The sequence below is a fragment of the Stigmatopora argus genome, chromosome 19 (assembly GCF_051989625.1).
Source record: "Stigmatopora argus isolate UIUO_Sarg chromosome 19, RoL_Sarg_1.0, whole genome shotgun sequence".
In the NCBI taxonomy this organism is placed as follows: domain Eukaryota; kingdom Metazoa; phylum Chordata; class Actinopteri; order Syngnathiformes; family Syngnathidae; genus Stigmatopora; species Stigmatopora argus.
The window spans coordinates 4,766,237-4,787,449 of record NC_135405.1 but is presented as its reverse complement, the minus strand read 5'-3'; the positions used below and the strand labels follow the sequence as shown (position 1 = coordinate 4,787,449).

The 21,213-nt window shown below is 39.0% G+C and overlaps 2 protein-coding genes across 2 annotated transcripts; one reads left to right on the top strand and one right to left on the bottom strand.

The window, feature by feature from the left end:
• The first annotated feature begins 3,653 nt into the window (after positions 1-3,653).
• stmn4 (stathmin-like 4) lies at positions 3,654-12,557 on the top strand. Its single transcript, XM_077587804.1, has 6 exons — positions 3,654-3,773; positions 6,811-6,869; positions 6,957-7,052; positions 7,126-7,331; positions 9,171-9,362; positions 12,406-12,557. Exons 2-6 carry the CDS (start codon positions 6,857-6,859, stop codon positions 12,463-12,465), a joined length of 567 nt encoding a protein of 188 aa, XP_077443930.1. The 5' UTR covers positions 3,654-3,773; positions 6,811-6,856; the 3' UTR covers positions 12,466-12,557.
• A 1,685-nt stretch (positions 12,558-14,242) lies between these two features.
• On the bottom strand, positions 14,243-19,961 carry il17a/f3 (interleukin 17a/f3). Its single transcript, XM_077587462.1, has 3 exons — positions 19,637-19,961; positions 19,393-19,536; positions 14,243-14,444 (listed from the first exon to the last, which is right to left on the bottom strand). Exons 1-3 carry the CDS (start codon positions 19,828-19,830, stop codon positions 14,336-14,338), a joined length of 447 nt encoding a protein of 148 aa, XP_077443588.1. The 5' UTR covers positions 19,831-19,961; the 3' UTR covers positions 14,243-14,335.
• Between the last annotated feature and the right edge of the window lie 1,252 nt (positions 19,962-21,213).

Here is a 21,213-nt window from a genome sequence, read left to right as displayed (position 1 = left end):
GAGTGTTGTTTATCTCATCTCATTTTCTGAACCGCTTTATCCTCATTAGGGTCGTGGGGGGTGCTGGAGCCTATCCCAGCTGACTCCAGGCCAGAGGCAGGGCACACCCTGAATCAGTGGCAAGCCAATCGCAGGGCATAAGCAGACGGACAACCATTCATACTCACACCCATACCTCGGGGAAATTTAGTGTCCAATCAGCCTACCATGCATGTTTTTGGAATGTGGGAGGAAACCGGAGTACCTGGAGAAAACCCACGCAGGCTCGGGGAGAACATGCAAACTCCACACAGGTGGATATGACCTGGATTTGAACCCAGGACCCCTGATCCCTGAGCCCTACACGCTAACCACTCGCTCCATTGGGTCGAGATTTATAATCACATCGAAGGCCATTTACAATTTTGAGCCTTAACACTTTACATGCACATTTTTGGTATATAGCTTGAAGTCATAGAAAAGAATTTGCCTAACCTCTACTGTGAGTCACACACGCCAAATATTATGTCAACATGCTGCTTCTATGGTGACGGCAGATGACTAAATTCAAATTTCAACTTAGTCAGCATTCAACGATGTTGTATTCGACTTTGGAGAGTACACAGCATTTTTTTGCAGTGACCCATTTGTACCACATTTTAGCTGAGTGGTACATTATTACATAGAAGTTAGATGGGATTAAAGTTAACTTGAGTAGAACTTGGTGAACTTGTCTCCCCTTGACACCAGAATCTGACTCTCCAAATCAATTCTGATAAAAGCCTTTCAGTTTCAATTAGATCACACTAGTATTTAAGTGACAATCTGACTTGAGTGCTATGCACGCCTGCACTTGTGTAGAAACTTTAGTAGGTTTAACTGTTACCGTTTAAAATTGCTATAACCTTAACCTTGTGCAAAATACCATCCACTCTTAAAAAATCTTAGCTAAAGCAGATTTATCAAAGAATAAAAAAGAGTAAACACTTTTGCACTTTACTGGGATGATCTCATCCTTAGATCCTGAGAGGCAGAAAAATGATGTCAGACTTGAGATGAGGGCTTTTGCTACTGTAGCTGTTTCTTAATTTAGAAGCCAGCAGTGGGAGTGTGTGTTTTATTGTTTATGTTTACCATAATCCAAATCAATCTGTATATATAAAAAACACTTGAAAAGTTACCAACCCATGAATTTATCTTTTTTATTTATTTATTTCACATTCTATTCTGGGATAAAAATATGGTCCTTGAAGTTTTTTTTTCCCTTTAGCATCTTACTATTTATCTCCTTGCATTTTCTCTAAAGTGTGTCATTTTTCATCTCCAGAGCTTTTATTTTGAAGTCTTTCCCCTAAGCGTTTCCCTCTCCTGGGTGTTCCCTGACCAACTTCTCTTCTCCACTGGGTCTTCCCCTCCTTTCTCTCGTCTCTCTCATCTCTTCTCATCGCCAATCTCCAATCTTTTTTTCTTATTTATTCCCTCCCTAAGTCCCTCTTTTTTATTTAATTCCTTGCTCGCTCAGTATTCACTCTCTGTTTGGGAGTGAGATCATTTCCAGGATGTGCCCAATGTCACATGTGCGTTTCCCATCAGTGATGGTGATTCGCAAGAGGGAGTGGGGAAGCGGAGGAGTAACAAGAAGGGAGGGGGCGACAGGACACACCCTAATGTGACCTGGTGCCTATTTTTCACATGTAGATCTTTTCTAGTGTGTGTGAGACTGAAAAAGGTGTGGTGACCTAATGTGGCTTGTGGACTAAAAAAAATTGGTGAAAGCCTCCTGCTATGCTTCCCTATACTACTACAATCAATTGTATTTATTGGTTTGATCATTTGTTCTAAAATTTCACTATGTTGCTATGCAATAGCTTTCTGGTAAATTTGGATTCAGCTAAAATTGTAAGACTTTATCATGAATTGGGTTGCATATCCACCAAAATTCGATATGTGGACACATGGGGATTAGCAGACACGTAAATAGTAGGGCGTCAACAGGAAAGAGTAAGTTTGAGACTATACTAAAAAACAAATGAAAGATAGCTGTCATTTTCATGTCTTTCTTCTTGGGATTGGTGGGTGCAGACAGAGACTTTGAGATCCCCAACATTAGACACACCTAAATTAAATTTCTTTGTTAATCGTAGCACTCCAATGTTTCAAGGAGTGGCATTTTGGTATTGCACCATTGGGACCGGTGCCTTATCATTGATTAAGCAGTCGACAGGATTAGCAAAATTGTAGTATTCAACATTTTACTGCAGTGGTAGTTTCAACAGTTTTTAAATCACAATTGAATGTGATTAATCATAATTCCTCACATTGCTTTACAACAAGGGTGTCAGACTCGGGTTGGTTCGCGGGCCGCTTTAACGTCAACTTGATTTCACGTGGGCCGGACCATTTTAGATATAATATTTAGCTTTTTTTTAATAAATGGATTGAATGAACTGGATTAAAAGCCCTGAATATTCAATTTTTTTATAGATCTAAAACAATGTTTATTTTAGCTTTTTTTATATATATTTTTAGATTTTACAAAATTATTTTTGAACTAAAAAGAGAAAAAAAATTGATTAAAAAAAATTACAATTATTTATTTAAAAGGGGGAAAATCAGGAAATGTAATATATATCTATACTCTTCATTTTAATTTGATGCTAAAACAGAAAGTCGGCACTCATGATTTACTTTCCCGGGCCACACAAAATGATGCGGCGGGCCAGATTTGGCCCCCGGGCCGCCACTTTGACATTTGTGCTTTACAAAAAATATTTAATTGTGAATGTTTACTCTATTATGGAAAAAAACGAGCCGTTTGCTTAAAAAAAATGTAAAGCTGTGAAAACTTTATTTCACAATTTAACACGATGGGACAAAGGACCCTTTGTATCTTATTTTAATGAGTTGATAGCAAATACAAATAAATCACAGCGAATATCCATTTGTTGATAATAAAAGATCTCGTCTCAAGGTAATTTCTTAAAACTGCATGCATTGACGACAAAAATCTAGTCATTAACAACATGTCTCATTGAGATGAACATTTTAAGCAAAGCAACTTTAAACATGGTTAGAAGTGACTGCTCTAAACACCACATGAAAGGTTTAATGGCTGGTAATGGTGATAAACCACTACAATTGGTGATCTGAGGTTGCCATGGTAATGAAAAAAAATGCTACTTTCTTGAAAAATGCTATTACTAATGACTTTGAAGAATACAGAACTTGTAAATAGCCAAACTTAAACACAGTATATTCTTTTTGAATAGTCTGATTATTGTAAGCTTAATGATGGAAGTAGCTAAAAACTGTGTTTTTTAAGGTATACTTGCTTCTGATTTACAACTTAATTTTCAGTGATGAGTTCAATAATTGAACCTCTATTCTGTGCAGAGCTTTAGTGGACACACACACACACACATACACACACACTGAGACACATCCAGTCTTGACCAATTTCCGACACGTCGCCACCCAACTCCTGCATCCATGCAGCCCTTCAAATGCACACACCCCTGCGCTAGACGATAAAACACTGATTGTGCCACCCAGCCTGCATGACGACACAAAGAACTGAGGGCCCTCCCCCTGCATCTTTCCAATCTGCTGCTATTGGACGCTGGCCATGGATGCTGGCAGAGTGTCTGACCAATAAGACATCTCCAAGGTGATGTCATGGAGGGAGCAGTGATGCTGTTGCTGATGCTGTTGCCCGGTGCTTGAATCTGTGCTGTCAGACTGGGAGAAGCGAATTCGCCACTCCAACATCAGCAAGAAGAGACGCCCAGAAACGGGTGAGTCTTACATCTTAGATCTCACTATTTGAATTTGCGTGATGACAGTTTATTCTGGAATTCTACGATAGGCCCAAATATGATGAGTGTTCTAATTTGTGTGGTTGATTAAGGGTGTGGGTGAGGAGTCTGACGTTTGTGTTCATTCTACTGAGAGAACTCAGGGTACCCACAAAGTGTGTCATTTATTATTGATTATGCATATGTGGAGATTCGGCTTTTTCTGATTTGGGGGAGCAAAGGAAGAAAGTGTTGCAAGGGGGGACGGGTGCATGTGATATATATGTCGTTACATTTTCTTTAAAAAAGGGTATGTAATGTATCGTTAAGTTCATAATCATCTGATATTTGACATGGCTTTTAATCTATGTAATCAATAGTTTCTGGGGTTTATGCAAGTAAATATTTAATTGGTAATGAAACCATTGACTGACCATAATTTGTACCACTTTATAAGTGTTATGGATTGTATTTTCTCATAAGCAATGATTTATGGACTGTATATTGGCATTTTTGCAATAATTAGTGTTTGCAATTATAGTCTGTTTTCTTAAATTGAGGATTTATGTATGTAGTAAATGTACAGTATATTGGTGGTGACCAAAATAGGGTGTATCCCACCTCTCTAATGAATGGATGGATGATTACGATGGCAAGATTGCGTTGTGAAAGTGGACCTAATGAAATGCCTTTCTGGGTTTATTGACAACTGAGATGAATTACTACTAGTTGTCTGCCAGGAAGCAAGGCATTGATCTGAAAGCTTACATCAAAGAAAAACTGGATGCGTGTGTGTGAATCATCATAGTCATTTGAGGAATTACTCTCGATTTTCAAGTTGCCGAGGGAGTGATTCCGACTAGAATATAAACATGCGGCTGTGTTCGAAAGTCTTGGATCACAACTCAAGTGGTTTTGTTGGTTTAATGACATTTTATGAGGTATTAAAAACATGTTTTCAACACCTTAGCAAGTTGCCATATCCCAATGTTAGTAAAATAATAGAACATTTATATAGGGTCGGAAAATGGGTTAAAATCCAGGTCGGTCCACCTGTGTGGAGTTTGCCTGTCTGCCCCGGGCCTGCGTGAGTTTTCTCCGGGTACTCCGGTTTCCTCCCACATTCCAAAGACATGCACGGTAGGCTGATTAGACATTCTAAATTACCCCTAGGTATGAGTATGAGCCTGAATAGTTGTTTGGCTCCTGGTGCCTTGCGATTTGCTGGCCACCCGAAGTCAGGTGGAATAAGCTCCAGCACCCCCCATGACCCTAGTGGGGATAAAGCAGCTCAGAAAATGACATGAGATGAGTAATCTATCAGTAAAATTGTCTTATCTCTTTTCAAAACTGTGATTTCAAAGTAAAGGCTTCTTTAATGTAGTACTATGTAAGTAAATAAATGCTCCTACCACTATCCATACACGTAGTATTCCCAACATCTCATGAAGAATATAATTTTGGAATTATTATGTATTACTACAACTTCTTTAACTATATTAGCAATTTATGTTACATTGCTGTATGGCTATTAAGAATCCATTAATTTGTTCACTTTCAACACTATTTATCTTTGCTACGGTCATGGGGTGCTGGAGCCAATCCAGGCAAGATCCACCCTAGATTAGTCGCTAAACAGTTATAGAGACAAACAACCATTCGCATTCACATTCACACCACCACTGACTGACTGGGAATTGATCCCAGGGTGCCCGCACCGAAGTCAGACATAAGAGCCACTCCACCATCGAGTGGTGCCGTTAAGAATGTCAAGACTATTGATAGTAATTGAATTTAAAGGCGGTGTTAGCATGTCCGCCTCACAGTTCTAAGTTCGAGGATTCAATCCCAGGTCCGTACCTTCCGGTGTGGAGCGTGACCGGACGTTTCGTCGAAAGACGTTTGGTCCCCGGATGTTTGGTCCCCCGACGTTTGGTCGACCGGACGTTTGGTAGAACGGACGGGCCGTTGACCGGACGTTTGGTCGCCGGGTTCGCTCGCTGTCAAATTATGAGAGAGAGAGAGACAGAGAGTTTACTGTTGAAAGCGAGCAACCAGGTAATCTAATAATCAAATAATCAAAATTATAATCATCAGAGAGAGAGAGAGAGTCCGTTCTACCAAACGTCCAGTCGACGCCCCGTCCGTTCTACCAAACGTCCGGTCGACCAAACGCCTGAGGACCAAACATCCGGGGACCAAACGTCTTTCGACGAAATGTCCGAGTGCCCTGTGGAGTTATCCCCAGCCTTGTGGGGCTTTTCTTCCGGTACTCCAGCTCCCTCCCACATCCCAAAAACATGCTTGGTAGGCTGGTTGAACGCTCTAAAATGAGTGTGAGCGTGAAAGGTTGTTTTTATCCTTGTACCCTCGGCTGGCAACCAATTCAGCCATAGTTGGCTGGGATATGCTACAACACCCCCTCGACCCTTGTGAGGATAAGGGATACAGAAAATGAATGAATAAATTCAAAGGCCCACTGTATTTCAATACAATATGGAATCAGTCATTGTTTAAACCTGGAGCTGTTGATTGCCACAGATCGGAAATCCCCTTTATTGCATGTAACATGCAGAACTCCAATTAATAATATATATTTTTTGTTTTGGTAACATAATTTCTTTCTGTTTGATGTGTGGCACTGCTTAGATTCCAACTATTTCTCTGGGCAAGGTCCAAATAATGATTATAGTCCAAATCTCTACTCTCTTGCCAATAATTAGGACCATGTGTGTGCGCATGGGTGTAATTCATTATTCATTGTCACTTTCTCAGTCGACTTCTCCCTGTCTTTAATTAAAATGTCAGAAGCTCCCCGACTGGAGAACTAATTTATCTCCTTGTTCTGCCACTAACTCTTAGCTTTTATCTTTCAGCCTTTCGTATTGTCTCTGATGAAGCATTGAATGTTACATTTCACTGGCACCAGCAAGAATTCTAGATTATTATTACTATTATACTATATTACGTGCTTTTCTTGGTTCATAACCGCACCTACTGGACTGATTTGTTGAATTACGCTTGTGTTTCCCTGCAGACTGAAGAAATATCCTAGACATCGTTGGAAAGTGAGCATTGGGAAGATGACTCTCGCAGGTACGTTTAAAAGTCTAATTTCATAAATGAAACAATGCATTTTGTTGGGATTATAATTCTAAATTGTGCTCATTATAATGAACCAAGCCTACAAAGAGAAGGTGAAAGAGCTTCCCCTGGTGTCTTTGTTTTGCGCATGCCTGAGGCCACAAAACATAGAAAAGGCTACCTACAAGGCAGAAGGTAAGATAGTTCACTTTGTTATGTCATTAAATATGGATTAAAGAAAGTCATTAATTGATTTTATTGACCTCAGACGCAGTGGATCTGGGATGGAGTGCCATAAAGGAAGTGGAGGTGAAAGAGTTGAACAAGAGAGCATCCGGTCAGGCCTTCGAGGTCATCCTGAAGCCACCATCTTTTGACGGTTTACCAGATCTCAATACATCCATGCCTCCGCGTAGAGACCCCTCCCTGGAGGAGATCCAAAAGAAGCTAGAGGCCGCCGAAGAAAGACGAAAGGTGGGAAAGGCAAATGATGTGTCATTTTTATAATATAAGCTATTTAAATTCTAACCATGAACATAGACAACAATTCATTTTCTTAACATTATGCACTATGAATGACTTATACCGCAAGAATATCCATGCATTATTTGAGGCTACTAGAGGTAGACTCATTAAAATTCAAACAGACAGACTGATTGCACGCCACACATCTATTATGCTCTTGAGAAGGGTACAAGCCTTTGTTTTTTTTGCAGCTGTGTGAATAGCTGGAAACTGAATCTTGAAAAGTTAAGACTACAGCATTGACATGTTATTTCTTAGTACTAGTCGATACCAATTGCCTCATTTTATCAGTATCATTACTGGTACTAGTATTGGCATTATTGGAAGACTAGTCTCATCTCATTTTCTGAACCACTTCATCCTCACTAGGGTCGCGGGGTTGCTGGAGCCTATCGCAGCTGACTTCAGGCCAGAGGCGGGGACACCCTGAATTGGTGGCCAGCCAATCGCAGGGCACAAGGAGACAAACAACCATTCATGTTCACACTCATACCTGGGGGCAATTTAGAGTGCCCAATTGGCCTACCATGCATGTCTTTGGAATGTAGGAGGAAACCGGAGTACCCGGAGAAAACCCACGCAGGCCCGGGGAGTACATGCAAACTCCACACAGGTGGACCAATTCAGAAAATGAGTTGAGATGAGAGATGAGACATACTGTCTCTAATAATATCCTGCTTACAAAAGAAAACTATAGTTGGACATGTCTGTAATGACAACTTCAACAAGGCCAGGTGGACAAACCCAGACACCAAAGTGTAACCTTGGCAATAAACTAACCATTGTGTGTTGGCTGATTTATGAAGGGAAACTGTTAGAAACAGATAAGAGGAAATAGGGAGGGTGTGGTAGGGTGGATGGAAATAAAGGGAGGAAAGAGGAGAAAAGAACGATGAAAAGACCGACATAAAAGGGTTATCACATAAGTACATACACACATACACACACAGATGCACATGGTGGCTCATTTCAATGAGGGAATAGATCCTGGAGGAGAGCCGAGGGGAAGGTGAGGTGACATAAATTACCGCCCTTTCATTTTTGTAATGTGTTATGTGGCAGGATATCCATTTCTGCTTAGTATTATATGTTTTGCTCACAGTACAGCTGCTCAAAAGACAATGTAGCAGTCACTAAGTTTATTGAAAATAATAATAACAATTTAACCTTTAGTAATTTTTTTCTACTTTTCAAACAGCTGTATCACTAATAATTAATATTTCTGTAAATATTTTATGCTTAAGAAAATAATGGAAACACAAAATACACAATGAAAAGAAAAGTAGTAGACAGATTAAAATACCATATTTACCCGACTACTCCAGGTTTTATATAGTATATGTCAGATAGCCTTACACATAAAATTGTTGAAATCAAACAAAGCCGATAAATTAAGTGCTTGGCACGGTACACTTACTCATGACATTATTTTGATATTATATTCAATTAAAATATTAAAATCCACCCATGATAAATTGCTTGATGCAAAGGACAACATTCATGTGGACTAATTAATTTGGTTGTTATAGTAAGATCATGATGTTGTTAGTTACTTAAAAACTATGGGGTTATTGTTCTATTATGCTATTATTCTATGTAGTGTACGAGGACAGGTTTTTCGTCTAGACAACTTCGGGTAAAAAAGGGGGAAAAAACACCAAGAATGAACTGCAATGAGAATAATGATTTTTTTTTAATTACTAAAACGCTAATACAAAAAATGAATGGCTCGATACTGGTTCATACAGGTTATGGAGTGTCACTAAATAGTCTTTCATGTACCTGCAGTATCAAGAAGCAGAGCTGCTAAAGCACCTGGCGGAGAAGAGAGAACACGAGCGAGAAGTGATCCAGAAAGCCTTTGAGGAGAACAATAACTTCATCAAGAATGCCAAGGAGAAGCTGGAGCAGAAGATGGAGGTCAACAAGGAGAACAGGGAGGCCTTGTTGGCTGCTATGCTGGAGAGACTGCAGGAGAAGGTACAGTTGACACCATGATTTGAAATAACATTTGTACAAATATACTTCCACAGCTTGTAGGCCAAAGAACATAACAACCTTCATCCTATGCACCACAACATCACATCGTGTAGTATCTACGACCTTAAACACATCTTTAAAATTAAAATGGGTCCCAATATTCAGGTGAACTTGGCACATATCAATGATAAAGTATTTATAGTCCAAATTTGTCACTCTTCTAACTATCAGATTAGTAGCCATACATAGACCTAGTCCTCCAACCCAAAAAGAAAGCTTTCACCATTCAAAACGTTACCAGGTAATTCTATCATAGGCTTTACGGTACTGTCTTCGTGGCTGTGAAAACATGCTGACTCAAAGGAAACTTAACTTGACTCGACGTTCCGTTATTTATGTTTGTACTTGCCCCTAGGATCACTTTTTAAATGTGTAAAAGTGAAATGCCATCGAAAAACACCAACGTGAACGTCTTGAACAAATTATTTTTACAATACCCCTGTATCATGTATGGAACTAAGTAAAAATGTACAAAAGGCAATAGAAGTTCATGCCATTTTACACTTATTATTGGGAGAAGAAAATGAACAAAAGAAGGGAATGTTTGATTATCTATTTTTGATAAGAAAACACAAAGACACAACCCCATCCAAGCAAAAAAGACAGGGTCTCTTTCTGCAACAGTCAGAATGGGTATGTATTTAATAAATAATAATAATGTAATTCCCTTAGTGTATTATCAGCCCTAAGAAACGATTTAGCACCTTGGAAGGGCACACTAGCCCTTCAAAATAAAATAAGTCTGCAATTAATTAATCAGCCTGAGACGATAAATAAATTTGACTGTAAGGATCCATGCGTATATATTCTCAGACTTTACCTACCAATTTCATTCTGTTCTGTTTATAAATAATAGACGAATAGGCATTTTAGTTAGTGTCCTCAAAGAACTACAAAGAGTGACATCTGGAACACTCCTTCAATTGACTTAACTGCCAGTATTGATTACATAAAGAATGTAGACATACTGAATAGGATTCATAAATTTGCAGTATATCACAATAAATACTAAGACTTTATAATCTGCCGGAACTTTTATTGAAAAAAAATCCTCCTTAAAAATTGGTTGAAATATCCCTATCTTACCAGGTACCCCAACTAGCAAGCTGTTTTTACAACAGAGTACAGTAATCCCTCGAATTTCGCGGTTAATGGACGCGATAATCGAAAAATCGCGAAGTAGGGTCACCCCTTATATATCTTTTTTTTTCTTAATTGCTAAGTCCTAGTAGCAAGAGTGCCTTCCGCTTATGAGTTTCAGGATGGATTTTCACATTTTTATGAACTTTAAAAAATATATATACAGACACTCCTCAACTTACGAACGCAATTGGTTCCGAGCGATTGTTCATAAGTTGAATTTGTTTGTAAGTTGATTTAGTGCTATATTTTGTATTATAATTTATGTTTAAGGCCTATATAAGTATATTGAAGGTTTATATAAGTGCATTTGTATGTTTAAGGCTTGTATAAGTAACACGCATTGGTTTGTACTGAAAAAAAAAACATTTAATAAAATGGAGAGAATATGTACAGTACTGTAGAGAGATAGATTTATGTATTAGAAACTGGCCAAAAGAAGCGACCTAATGACGATTGCACAGTTTTCTTCTTTTTTTCATCATAAATGATGCAGTAGCACTGTATGGCATCATTCAATTGATTTGCAAACTTTGTGCAACGTTCAATATTTGGGTCCTGCTGCTCGATCTTTCTGTTTATAAATGGTACTGAATGTGCAACGCTCACCACTTTCTGACGCGCATCAAACTTCGTTATTATTGCCACTCGTTTCAAATGAAATGGCTTGCCTCTTCCTTGCAACTCCCTCAATAGAAGCCTTTAGCTTTTTACCAACCATATTCAATATTGGATGCATGAGATATTTAATGATACAAATGAAAAAGGTTCTTTGCACACTGGAGATACATTCACGCACTTCCGCATTGCAACGAAGAAGGTAGATGCTGGGTGAGCTGAGCTCTCACAGCGCCAGGCGTCGGTATTAGCGGCGGAAAGAAGTACTACTCCGAAAAAGACGCGAAATACAAAATTGGACTTGCGAACATTTTTGGACTTAAACGCAATTTGCAGACATGTTCGTATGTACCGTTGTTCGTAAGTTGAATGTTCGTAAGTAGGGGAGAGTCTGTAATTAATAGCGGAAAAAAATCTTGTAGTGAATTTGCAATAAGGGAAGACGCGATAATCAAGGGATTACTGTCATAGAATTGAGTGCATGTAAATTCATATTTTCCACATCTCCCTCTCCCACCACGCCTGAATCGAATAATCAGGATCCTTAACAGTCTTCTGAACAGTTTGCTGATGAGTTGATTGTTTGATTCAGTTCTGATAGAGGAGGGAGATATGGAAAACAAACTACCGTATTTTCACGACTCTAAGGCGCACTTAAAAGTCTTAAATTTTCTCCAAAATAGACAGGGCGCCTTATAATCCAGTGTGCTTTATATATGGAAAAAAAGAATAAAATGTGTCATTCATTGAGTATGCGCCTTATAATGCGGTGCGCCTTATAATGTGGTGCGCCTTATAATGCGGTGCGCCTTATAGTCGTGAAAATACGGTAGATCGGGGTCCTCAAGGACTGGAGTTGGTGACCCCTGTTATGGATATTTGTTAGTTTACATGTCAATTATTTCATTAAACACGTCATTCACCAGTTTTTTTGTTTTTTACACAGTCACTTCCAAATTGCTATTGTTGAGCCCTATAAGCCATCATTCAGTTTCATTTCACGATCACTGAATCCGTTGCCAAGCCAACCTATGTTGACCACACTTGAAGGGGTTTTGCAATTGTAAATATTAAACAGGTATCACATTTACAATTCAATTTCCGCTTGAACGTTTTGCTAAGACGTCTGCTGGGGAAACTAGACTTTCAATCATCGGCGTTAATGTATTAATGAATGCAAATTGCTATGTGATACCAAGTTTGTCCTTCTGTATTTGCTTGGCAGGACAAACATGCAGAGGAGGTGAGGAAGAACAAGGAGCTGAAAGAGGAGGCCTGCCGATAGAAGCCTGAAAAAGGTTGCTGGGAGCAACAAAAGCCCCATAAAAAGGAAAGAGTTTGTGTTTGATGTTCTTTTTTTGAATAAGGAGTCCAACACAAGACTCATAAAGCGACTTTCAAAATACAAGAGACATGTTGACATATTGACTTAATGAATTTATGTTAAAATGAGCTGTACAAAGCTTGACAAATTCTTTAAAAAGCGACGAATGAAATCATTTTTCCCACCCAAACAAACAGGTAATGATGGGCGGGTTATTTCAAAAGACATTTCATATATGAAACATCCCGGATGGAAGTGGCAACCTTTTTTCACTGCTTGCATTTTTTTTTCCTGAAGAATTTGTGATGCAGAGGTTTGCTACAAGGGTGTGAATTGTCACAATATGACTCAGCTGTTCCATTTCAAAATATTTCAGCCAGTGTATGATATTTACTGTATTTTAGGCATTCAAGCTTTTTTCTACCATTTAGAAAGTGGACTCGGGCCTTCAACATTTGTCCTAACTAAAATATGATTGGCCCTTCTTGGGACAAATTTTACTACTAGCAGGGTAATTGAAATTAGCACATATTCAGCTACAGACCCTTAATATATCATTTCAAGGCATTCTTCCCAGAGATAAAATGTGAAAAACAAGTATTTCATGTTAGATTTCGGCACCTTTTCGGATTTATAAGACTCTTTAGGGACATAAAATTGAGTAAGAAACGTTTCAACTGATGTATTTTGCAATTTTCAGGGTCTTTTAGGTCATTCACTGTAGTTTAGTTGTAGATTTAGAGCACGAATTGCACTCTTATTTTCTCAAGCACAACTTAGAAGCACACATACATGATGGACAAAATAAACTCATACAGTATGAAAATTTGTAGGTCTCTGGGTTTTATGGGCAAGTTTTCTGGTGTTGAGCTTTGGCATGTGTCACTGTACGATGTCAAATTGTGAAAGATTAAAAAAAAAAGATGAGATTGATGTCATTTGCTTGATTTGTCGAGTTGTACTGGCTTTTCTTGAGACGCTGAAAATGTTTGCACTGCAGTTTGGGGAAAAAAATGTATTCATTTTTGAGTGTATCCATTTGGCATGGTCAGTAAAAATAACAGATTGACTGAACTCTTGCACGGCTGTGGTTGTCATTATTTCTATCGGTAAAAAGTCATTTGGGGGAGTAAAACAGCACCGGTGATTTCTTGAAATATCAACAAATGACTGAGTGAAATTAAGAAGAGCACCACTGGGCTTTTATTTTACTTAGCATAGTCCATTCATTGGCTTGACTCACCTTTCAGCCCTCACAACAGTATGTTTTTGTCTCGATATTAGGTTTTTTTAAGTATGACTTAATATGAACTAATCCCCTGGCACATGCTTATTATAGAGCAGGGGTCGGGAACCTTTTTGACGAAGAGAGCCATAAACAATTCATATTTTCAAACATTATTCCTTGAGAGTCATACTAAGAATTCAAAAGTAAAAATACATGAAATGTGTGCAATTTATTAATCATTTCACCACTTTGGAAGTAAAAAAAAGTCTCTGAATTCTTTTGAGTACATTTTTTCACTGTTGCTAATCAATGAGTATCAATCAGAGTATGCATGCAGAAGAGTGTATGAAGAAAAATTATGATTAAAAAGGTGCTAGAGATAGTGTCGGGGCCACATTGCCGGCGTGACGCTCCCATTGGTGTGCACCCATCAAAAGAGCCACATATGGCTCCCGAGCCATTGGTTCCCTACCCCTGCTATAGAGGTTAATTATTCAGGTTAAATTGGGGAGTTTGCAGTCATTCATAGAAAAAATACAACAATAATAGTGGAAACAAAACAAACAAAAACATTTGTTTCCAGTATAATGTACAGTAAGCAAGTCAAACACTGTGCCTTATGCATGTACATCCTACTGTGATTGTCTCTGTTTCCAGTCTGAACTTCATCCTCTTCTTCTTTAAGTTGCTCTCTCGTCTTTGCTTTGGGACTCTACAGTAAATTGGAGGAAAAATTCAATCAATTTATAATGGTAAGAATACTTACTAACCTTTCTGATATTAAAACAAATGTTATCCCAACATTTTAAGTGTAATACCTAGTAGTTTGCAGTGGCGGTCCGTGCGTTTTCTAGTAGCGCCTTCTATCAGAATCAATCCAACCCTCAAAAACTATTTTATGGCTATAAAACCTCTACTGCAGCTACAGCTGCGACACATAAAAATCATCAATAATAACCTCGTACAATTGAAATATTATTTAGGAATACACCATATTTTACTCACCAAAAATCCTTTTTAACTGTACACAATATCCATCCTCCTTTCTGTCCTCCTTTTCTATCGCCATCGAAGCTAATGCTGAATGTCGAGCCTGTCCTGTCGTATTTCTGGCATAGTCCGTCTTGAAAATGGCTTTAAATCAACACAACAATATATTTGCTTGTGCAGCTAGCTCCAGATACAGTTTGGTAGCTCTGGCTAATCACTAGCCAATCATAGTTGGTGAAAGCGATGACGTATCCCTACGCCTGCGACAATACATTGTGGTGTTGCCAACTCGAAATCTAACTGGTTAAAGCAACAGTCTTATTGACGCTTGTTTAATGCAGCAGAGCCCGTAGAACTGATTGTGAAGGCTTTGAGGCAGATTTCTGACCCTGGCAACCAATGTTCCCTCTAATTTTTCGTTGGTCTGAGCAGAAAGTCAACCTCCCTGAGCGCACTGAGTACCAGTGTGAGCGACATCATCGGTACTCGGATGATTCGCCTAAAGACGTTTCGCCGACGGACGTTTGACAGACGGGCAGGTCGCCGAATGAACGTTCGGCGGAACGTCCATTCGGCGACCTGTCCATTTTTCATGTAAAACATGCTGTAAAACACGAAAAACATAAGTGGACAGAGCTACTGCCACTTGCTGCCGCTTAAACGGCGCCATCATGGGGAAAGGGGTAAAAAAAATAAATAAATAAATAAAAAAAATAAAATTTAAAAAATAAAAAATAAAATAAAATTACAAAAAAAAAATCTGATTTTTTTTTTACTGCGCGCCATATGATTGCTGCTGCGCAGCGAGGACGAGAGTAGTGCGCAATTGCGCACGCGCGCAGCTTAGAGGGAACACTGCTGGCAACAAATAATGGCTGAAATGTGATTGGTTAAATCAGGGGTCCCCAAACTTTTTCTTGTGAGGGCCACATAACTTTTCCCTTCTCTGATGGGGGGCCGGTGTCAGTTTGTAACAGAAAAAGCCATGGAACATTAACTTTCTGTTGTGCCATGCACAATCTTCTCCCTTTGCTCTGAAGTTTATGCACGACACCACAACCGTCATTACAGAATCCCACGTCAACATTTTGCAGCACAGTGCTTGGTGGTGAATTTGGCAGTGGACTCGTAGCGGGGCGGTGAGACCCCTTTTTTCCAACTCCCGGTTCATGCGTCCCATTATTAGACCGCGAGTTTCGGCCACCATGCTAGGAGCCCCGTCAGTCGTGATGCTAGCTAGCTTTGACCAGTCCAGGTCCAACTTCTCCATGGTTTGGCACACTTTGTCAAAAATATCCTCTCCCGTTGTAGTCCCTTTGAGACTTTGGAGGGCTGCCAGATCCTCGCAAATCTCAAAGTTTGCGCTAACTCCACGAATAAAAATGAGCAGTTGCGCTGTGTCTTGCACGTCCGTGCTTTCATCCAGTGCTAATGAAAAAAAGTCAAATTATTTCGTCTTCTGCTGCAGCTGGGCATATACATTACTCCCGATTTCTTCAACGCGTCTGGTCATTGTACTCGCCGACAGACTTACGGCATTAAATGCATCTTTCTTCTCGGGACACACCTCCTCCGCGACAGTATCCATACATTTCTTAACAAACTCTCCGTCAGTGAAAGGCTTACCGCTGCTTGCTATCAATTTAGCAACCCAAAAGCTGGCCCGAGCGGATGCCTGGTTCTGCTGAGATAGTAGTCCACTTTTTCGCTTTGAGAGTTTGTCTGCTCGTATTTGGCCTTGCAATCTATCGTACTTGTCTTTGTGACGGGATTCATAGTGTCGGCAAAGATTGTATTCTTTGAATACCGCCACCGTCTCTTGACAAATGAGACAAACAGCCTTTTCTTTGCATTGAACAAAAAAAATAATCGTTTGTCGACTCCAGGTTAAATATCCTGCATTCTGAATCAATTTTTCTCTCACCTAACTTTTTCGCCATTATTCCGTTCTCAAACAGGTTGCAGTTTTAATATGCTTGAATAGTCCGCGATGGTCCCAGGGCTCCGCCCTCACCTGCGATCGTCCAGATGTCTCGGTAACACTGCTCGTGCATGCAACGGTGGACGTGCCCGCATGCATCAAAGGGAAACACTCTCCCCGCGCGTGTCACCAAAGAAGCAATGCGAAGCCCCGCTTCACTGGGATGATTTGTGGGCTCAGCAGGGGTGCAATGAACCAAACACAAGATTAAAATGTCCCAGTCTTCAAGGCCAAATAGGAAAAAAAATCCGATAGCGTCTCTGGTATTGTTCAGAGGGCCGGTCCAAATGTGCCAGCGGGCCGCATCCCAAAAAAATAAAAAATAAAAAAAATAAAATAAATTCAAAAAAAAAAAAAAAAAAAAAATTCCGATAGCGTCTCTGGTATTGTTCAGAGGGCCGGTCCAAATGTGCCGGCGGGCCGTATCCGGCCCGCGGGCCGTAGTTTGGTGACCCCTGCGTTAAATGCTTCAATATGAAAACACACATCTGGAAGCAGTGCAACCAGGGGGAAAAACAATGAAAGGAAGCTAACAGACAATTTGGAATTATTTAATAAGTATTGATGGACAAAATATAATATATGATTCAGATATTTCTTATTTCTTAGGCCAGCAGAGAAGGCCTTGAAGGCCCTGACGGCCCGCCACTGGTAGTTTGCAATTCCTGTGTAATATTGGTGAGTATTCATTCATTCATTCATTTCTTGAACTACTTAGCAGAGGCAGAGGGTCGTGGGTGGTGGTGGATTCTATCCCAGCCAGGCAGGGGACACCCTGAATCGGTGGCCAGCCAATCGCAGAGCACAAGGAGACGAACAACCATTCACGCTCATACTCATACCTAGGGGCAATTTAGAGTGTCCAACCAGACTACAATGTATGTTTTTGGGATGTGGGAGGAAAACGAAGTACCCAGAAAAAACCCAGACAAGCCCGGGAGAACATGCAAACTCCACACAATGAGGACCAACCTGGGATCAAACCCACAACCCCAGAACTGTGAGGCCAACACACTAACCACTCGCCAAGCAGGCTGCTTAACCTGTGCGTTTTCTTGTATAAACTTTCTTCCATTAACACAGAGTCTAGATTAAAAAAATAGAAAAAGGCAACAACATTTAATTGTCATGTTATGTCTTTTTTTTTTTAATATTATTTTTAGTTATCATCCACCTACAATACAGAGAAGCTAAAGTCTCATGTGTGTTTTAAAATTACATTTCCAGGAGGACAATGATATATTTCCATTATTTTTGCAAAATTTGTGAAGCAGTAAGCTAAAGAAAGATAAATGCATGATATATGGAATGACTTTAAAGGAGAAAGTCACATTTCATTTTCAAAATTTAAAGGAAGCATTGACGCATTGGCAGGAGAAAGATTTGTTTTATCTGGCGCTTGATGATTTAGAAGAGGTGATGTCATTAAAATAACGCTATGATAAGTCGGACTACTTTGTCTGCCAGTACTGAGGGATAAAAGAAAATCCTCCTACAGTATCTGAGTCTTGCTGCTCCCGTCAAAGATGACGGACATCCATTCATGCTTACACTCATACCTAGGGGCAATTTAGAGTGTCCATCCAGCCTACCTTGCATGTTTTTGGGATATGGTAGGAAACCAGAATACCCAGAGAAAACCCACACAAGTCCAGGCAGAACATGCAAACTCCATGCAGTGAGGACCGACCTGGGATCGAACCCTCAACTCTATAACTGCGAGATCAGCACGCTAACCACTCGACCACCGAGCCTTATTAGTAAGTGTTAAATTTTTTATTTTGTACAACTTTTAAACATGCAAAGGCTGAATCCAGAAGAAAACAAGTACATGAAAATAACCAGGACAGACTTAAAACCATAAAACTAACTATATAAGTACAGACTGTATGTCGCACTTTTCTCATAGTTTGGCTGGGCCTGCTATTTATATTCATATGCGACTTATTTTGGTCTTTTATTTATTTCACTTTGACCCCCCACAGGATTTTATGTTGTGGTTTTTTTTAGTTATACAAAAAAAATGTTATGTTGCAATAACATGTGCCTATTTTGTCTGTTGTTCCCCATTTTACAATTACTTTAACATATAATGTTTGTTCTTGGTTTCTGAACATTAATAAAGCCCACCCAAAAAGGTGCATTCTTTCGTTAGTGCGACTTATGCTCAGGCGCGCCATTTTTTTCTCTATCATTGTGTATTCTTTGCCTAGTGCAACTTATACTCAGTTGCAACTTATATTTCTTTTTATTTTTATCACTGTGACCCCCAACACCTTATGTTGTGGGTTTTGTTAGGCTATATAGTCAGTTGTCCAAAAAACTGTTAATATTTTACAATAACACGTGCCTATTTTGTCTGCTGTTCCCTATTGCACTATTTATTTTTTCTCTTTTATCGTGCATTCTTTGGCTAGGGTTGACCCATAATTTAAAAAAAATACGGTAATATAATGGGTATATAATTGGTTTAAAGTTTAAAGAGGTAGTACATTTTGGAAATATCCAAGTAATTAATGGGTTACATCATGTATATTTGATTGTTTTACTTCAAAACAATATTTTTTAACCTTAAATCTTTCACTGACAGGAAAAGCTTAAGTAATTATTATTATAATATATTTATTTCGTTTCTAACGTGCATTTCAATATGTAACAATGCTGTACCAAACACATACTAGTTGCCTACCTGCGTAGAACTAGGACCTGGTACTTGATAGGTTTGACTTCCAAGGTTGAATCCTCAGCCCCACTGGGGTAGGAGAGACAAGCAGAAGTCAGGCAGTGGGCATATAAAATCACCCTGGGTAGACGAGACGCCACTTTGGACACTCTGGAAAAAAATTAAGTTCACCCTTTAGTATAGTTGAAGATGGTTGAAACAATAGAAAACAGATGTATTTAGATTTATTTGGAATAAATGTCTCGCTCACTTGTAAGACCAGGGTGACAGAGACATGTTGGCAAGATATGGGTCAGAAATAAGACCCATCAGATCGCCTGATTTATGCAACCCATTTTCAGCCACTAGTCTCACTGTCCTTTTCTTGAGTCCAGCTTTCCGCTCCGATTGGTCTTTGTTGGCTCTATTGGTGGTATACACCACCGGAATAAGGCTTAGCACCATAACAGCTTTCAACTAAATGTAAAGAGAAAAAAAACAAGTAACTTCCTCTTGGGCATTGCAACCAAGCTTTGACAACATTTAAACTCATAGGCAGCAATTATAGAAAAAATGGCCTCACCACAAACATGATCGTGATGTTGAAGTTCTCAAAAAATCTCTATTTAGGATCTCCACTATGTTTTTTCCTGCTGTGATTGTCTTATTTGATATTATAGCCACTCACTTAATGTGTACAAAAACATAAAATAATGTCATTGGAACAGCAACTCCACCCACAACCTGCCAACAGATCTACATTGTGTGTTGTGGTTTGTTTTACTGGTAATGAATCAGCAGTCGAAGTTGAAAGACAAAGTGATGTACAGTCAGTTTCCATCTCAAGTCAAAGGAGGTGAAAAATAGAACACTGCACTGATCTTGAGGTGAGGCTTGATTAGCCGCAAGGCTTTCCATCGAGGTTGCAAGTAGGGCCTGATTAAAAAGTACAATAAATAGATGTAGGACATCAAGAGCGTATTCTGACTCAGAGTCGAGATATTCTAGGTTTCAGGCTTTTTGATGTGGAATTTATATGCTACTGTCCTTCCTTTGTTAAATATTTACGTATATAATGTAAATGTATGTGTATCTGTTTCTCTTTCTACCCTTTCATACATAAACTCTCAAGTAGATTAGATTCAGTAATAGAGTATACATGGTAAAATAAATTATAATAATAATATCAACCATTTAAAAAGAAAAAACATTCTTCCAGTCGCAACAATGGAGGTGTTCTCTACCATGCTGTATACCACAGGTGTCAAAGTGGCGGCCCGGGGGCCAAATCTGGCTCCCCACATCATTTTGTGCGGCCCGAGATAGTAAATCATGAGTGCCGACTTTCTGTTTTATGATCAAATTAAAATGAAGACAATAGATGTATTTGGGAATATTTCCTGTTTTCCCTTTTTTAAATCAATAACTGCATTTTTTTTTAATGAAAGCCATACTACAACATGGCCCGTGACAAAATATTAAGTTTGACACCCCTGGTGTATACGCACTAATTTCACTGAAAGGTTGAATTTATTTTTAGTTGTTTAATTGTTATATACCCAATAGGAACACTTTAAATTTTCTAGTTTTGTAGTTTTTTTTTCTATGGTAAAAACGTTTTAAAATTTGGCCAGGGATAATTTCAGTTAATTTATTTTAACTGTTTTGCTATTAAATCTGATGCAATGCATTTAAGAGTGAACAATATTGACACCTTGTATATTTGATACAGTCATTCACACAAATTTATTTGAAATTTTCCCCAAAAATATTTTGGGCCAAATCATGAAGTGCAATTAAATTGTGATTAATCAAGTTTAGCAAAATTTAGTCACTCACTAGATGTAT

Coding starts and splice junctions, on each gene's coding strand:
- il17a/f3 (XM_077587462.1), bottom strand. CDS start 19,830: ATGGTGCTAAGCCTTATTCCGGTGGTGTATACCACCAATAGAGCCAAC. Junction 19,537..19,636: donor CTGTCACCCTGGTCTTACAA/GTGAGCGAGACA, acceptor ATTTTTTTCCAG/AGTGTCCAAAGTGGCGTCTC. Junction 14,445..19,392: donor CAGGTCCTAGTTCTACGCAG/GTAGGCAACTAG, acceptor AATTTACTGTAG/AGTCCCAAAGCAAAGACGAG.
- stmn4 (XM_077587804.1), top strand. Junction 7,332..9,170: donor CCGCCGAAGAAAGACGAAAG/GTGGGAAAGGCA, acceptor ATGTACCTGCAG/TATCAAGAAGCAGAGCTGCT. Junction 9,363..12,405: donor TGGAGAGACTGCAGGAGAAG/GTACAGTTGACA, acceptor TTTGCTTGGCAG/GACAAACATGCAGAGGAGGT.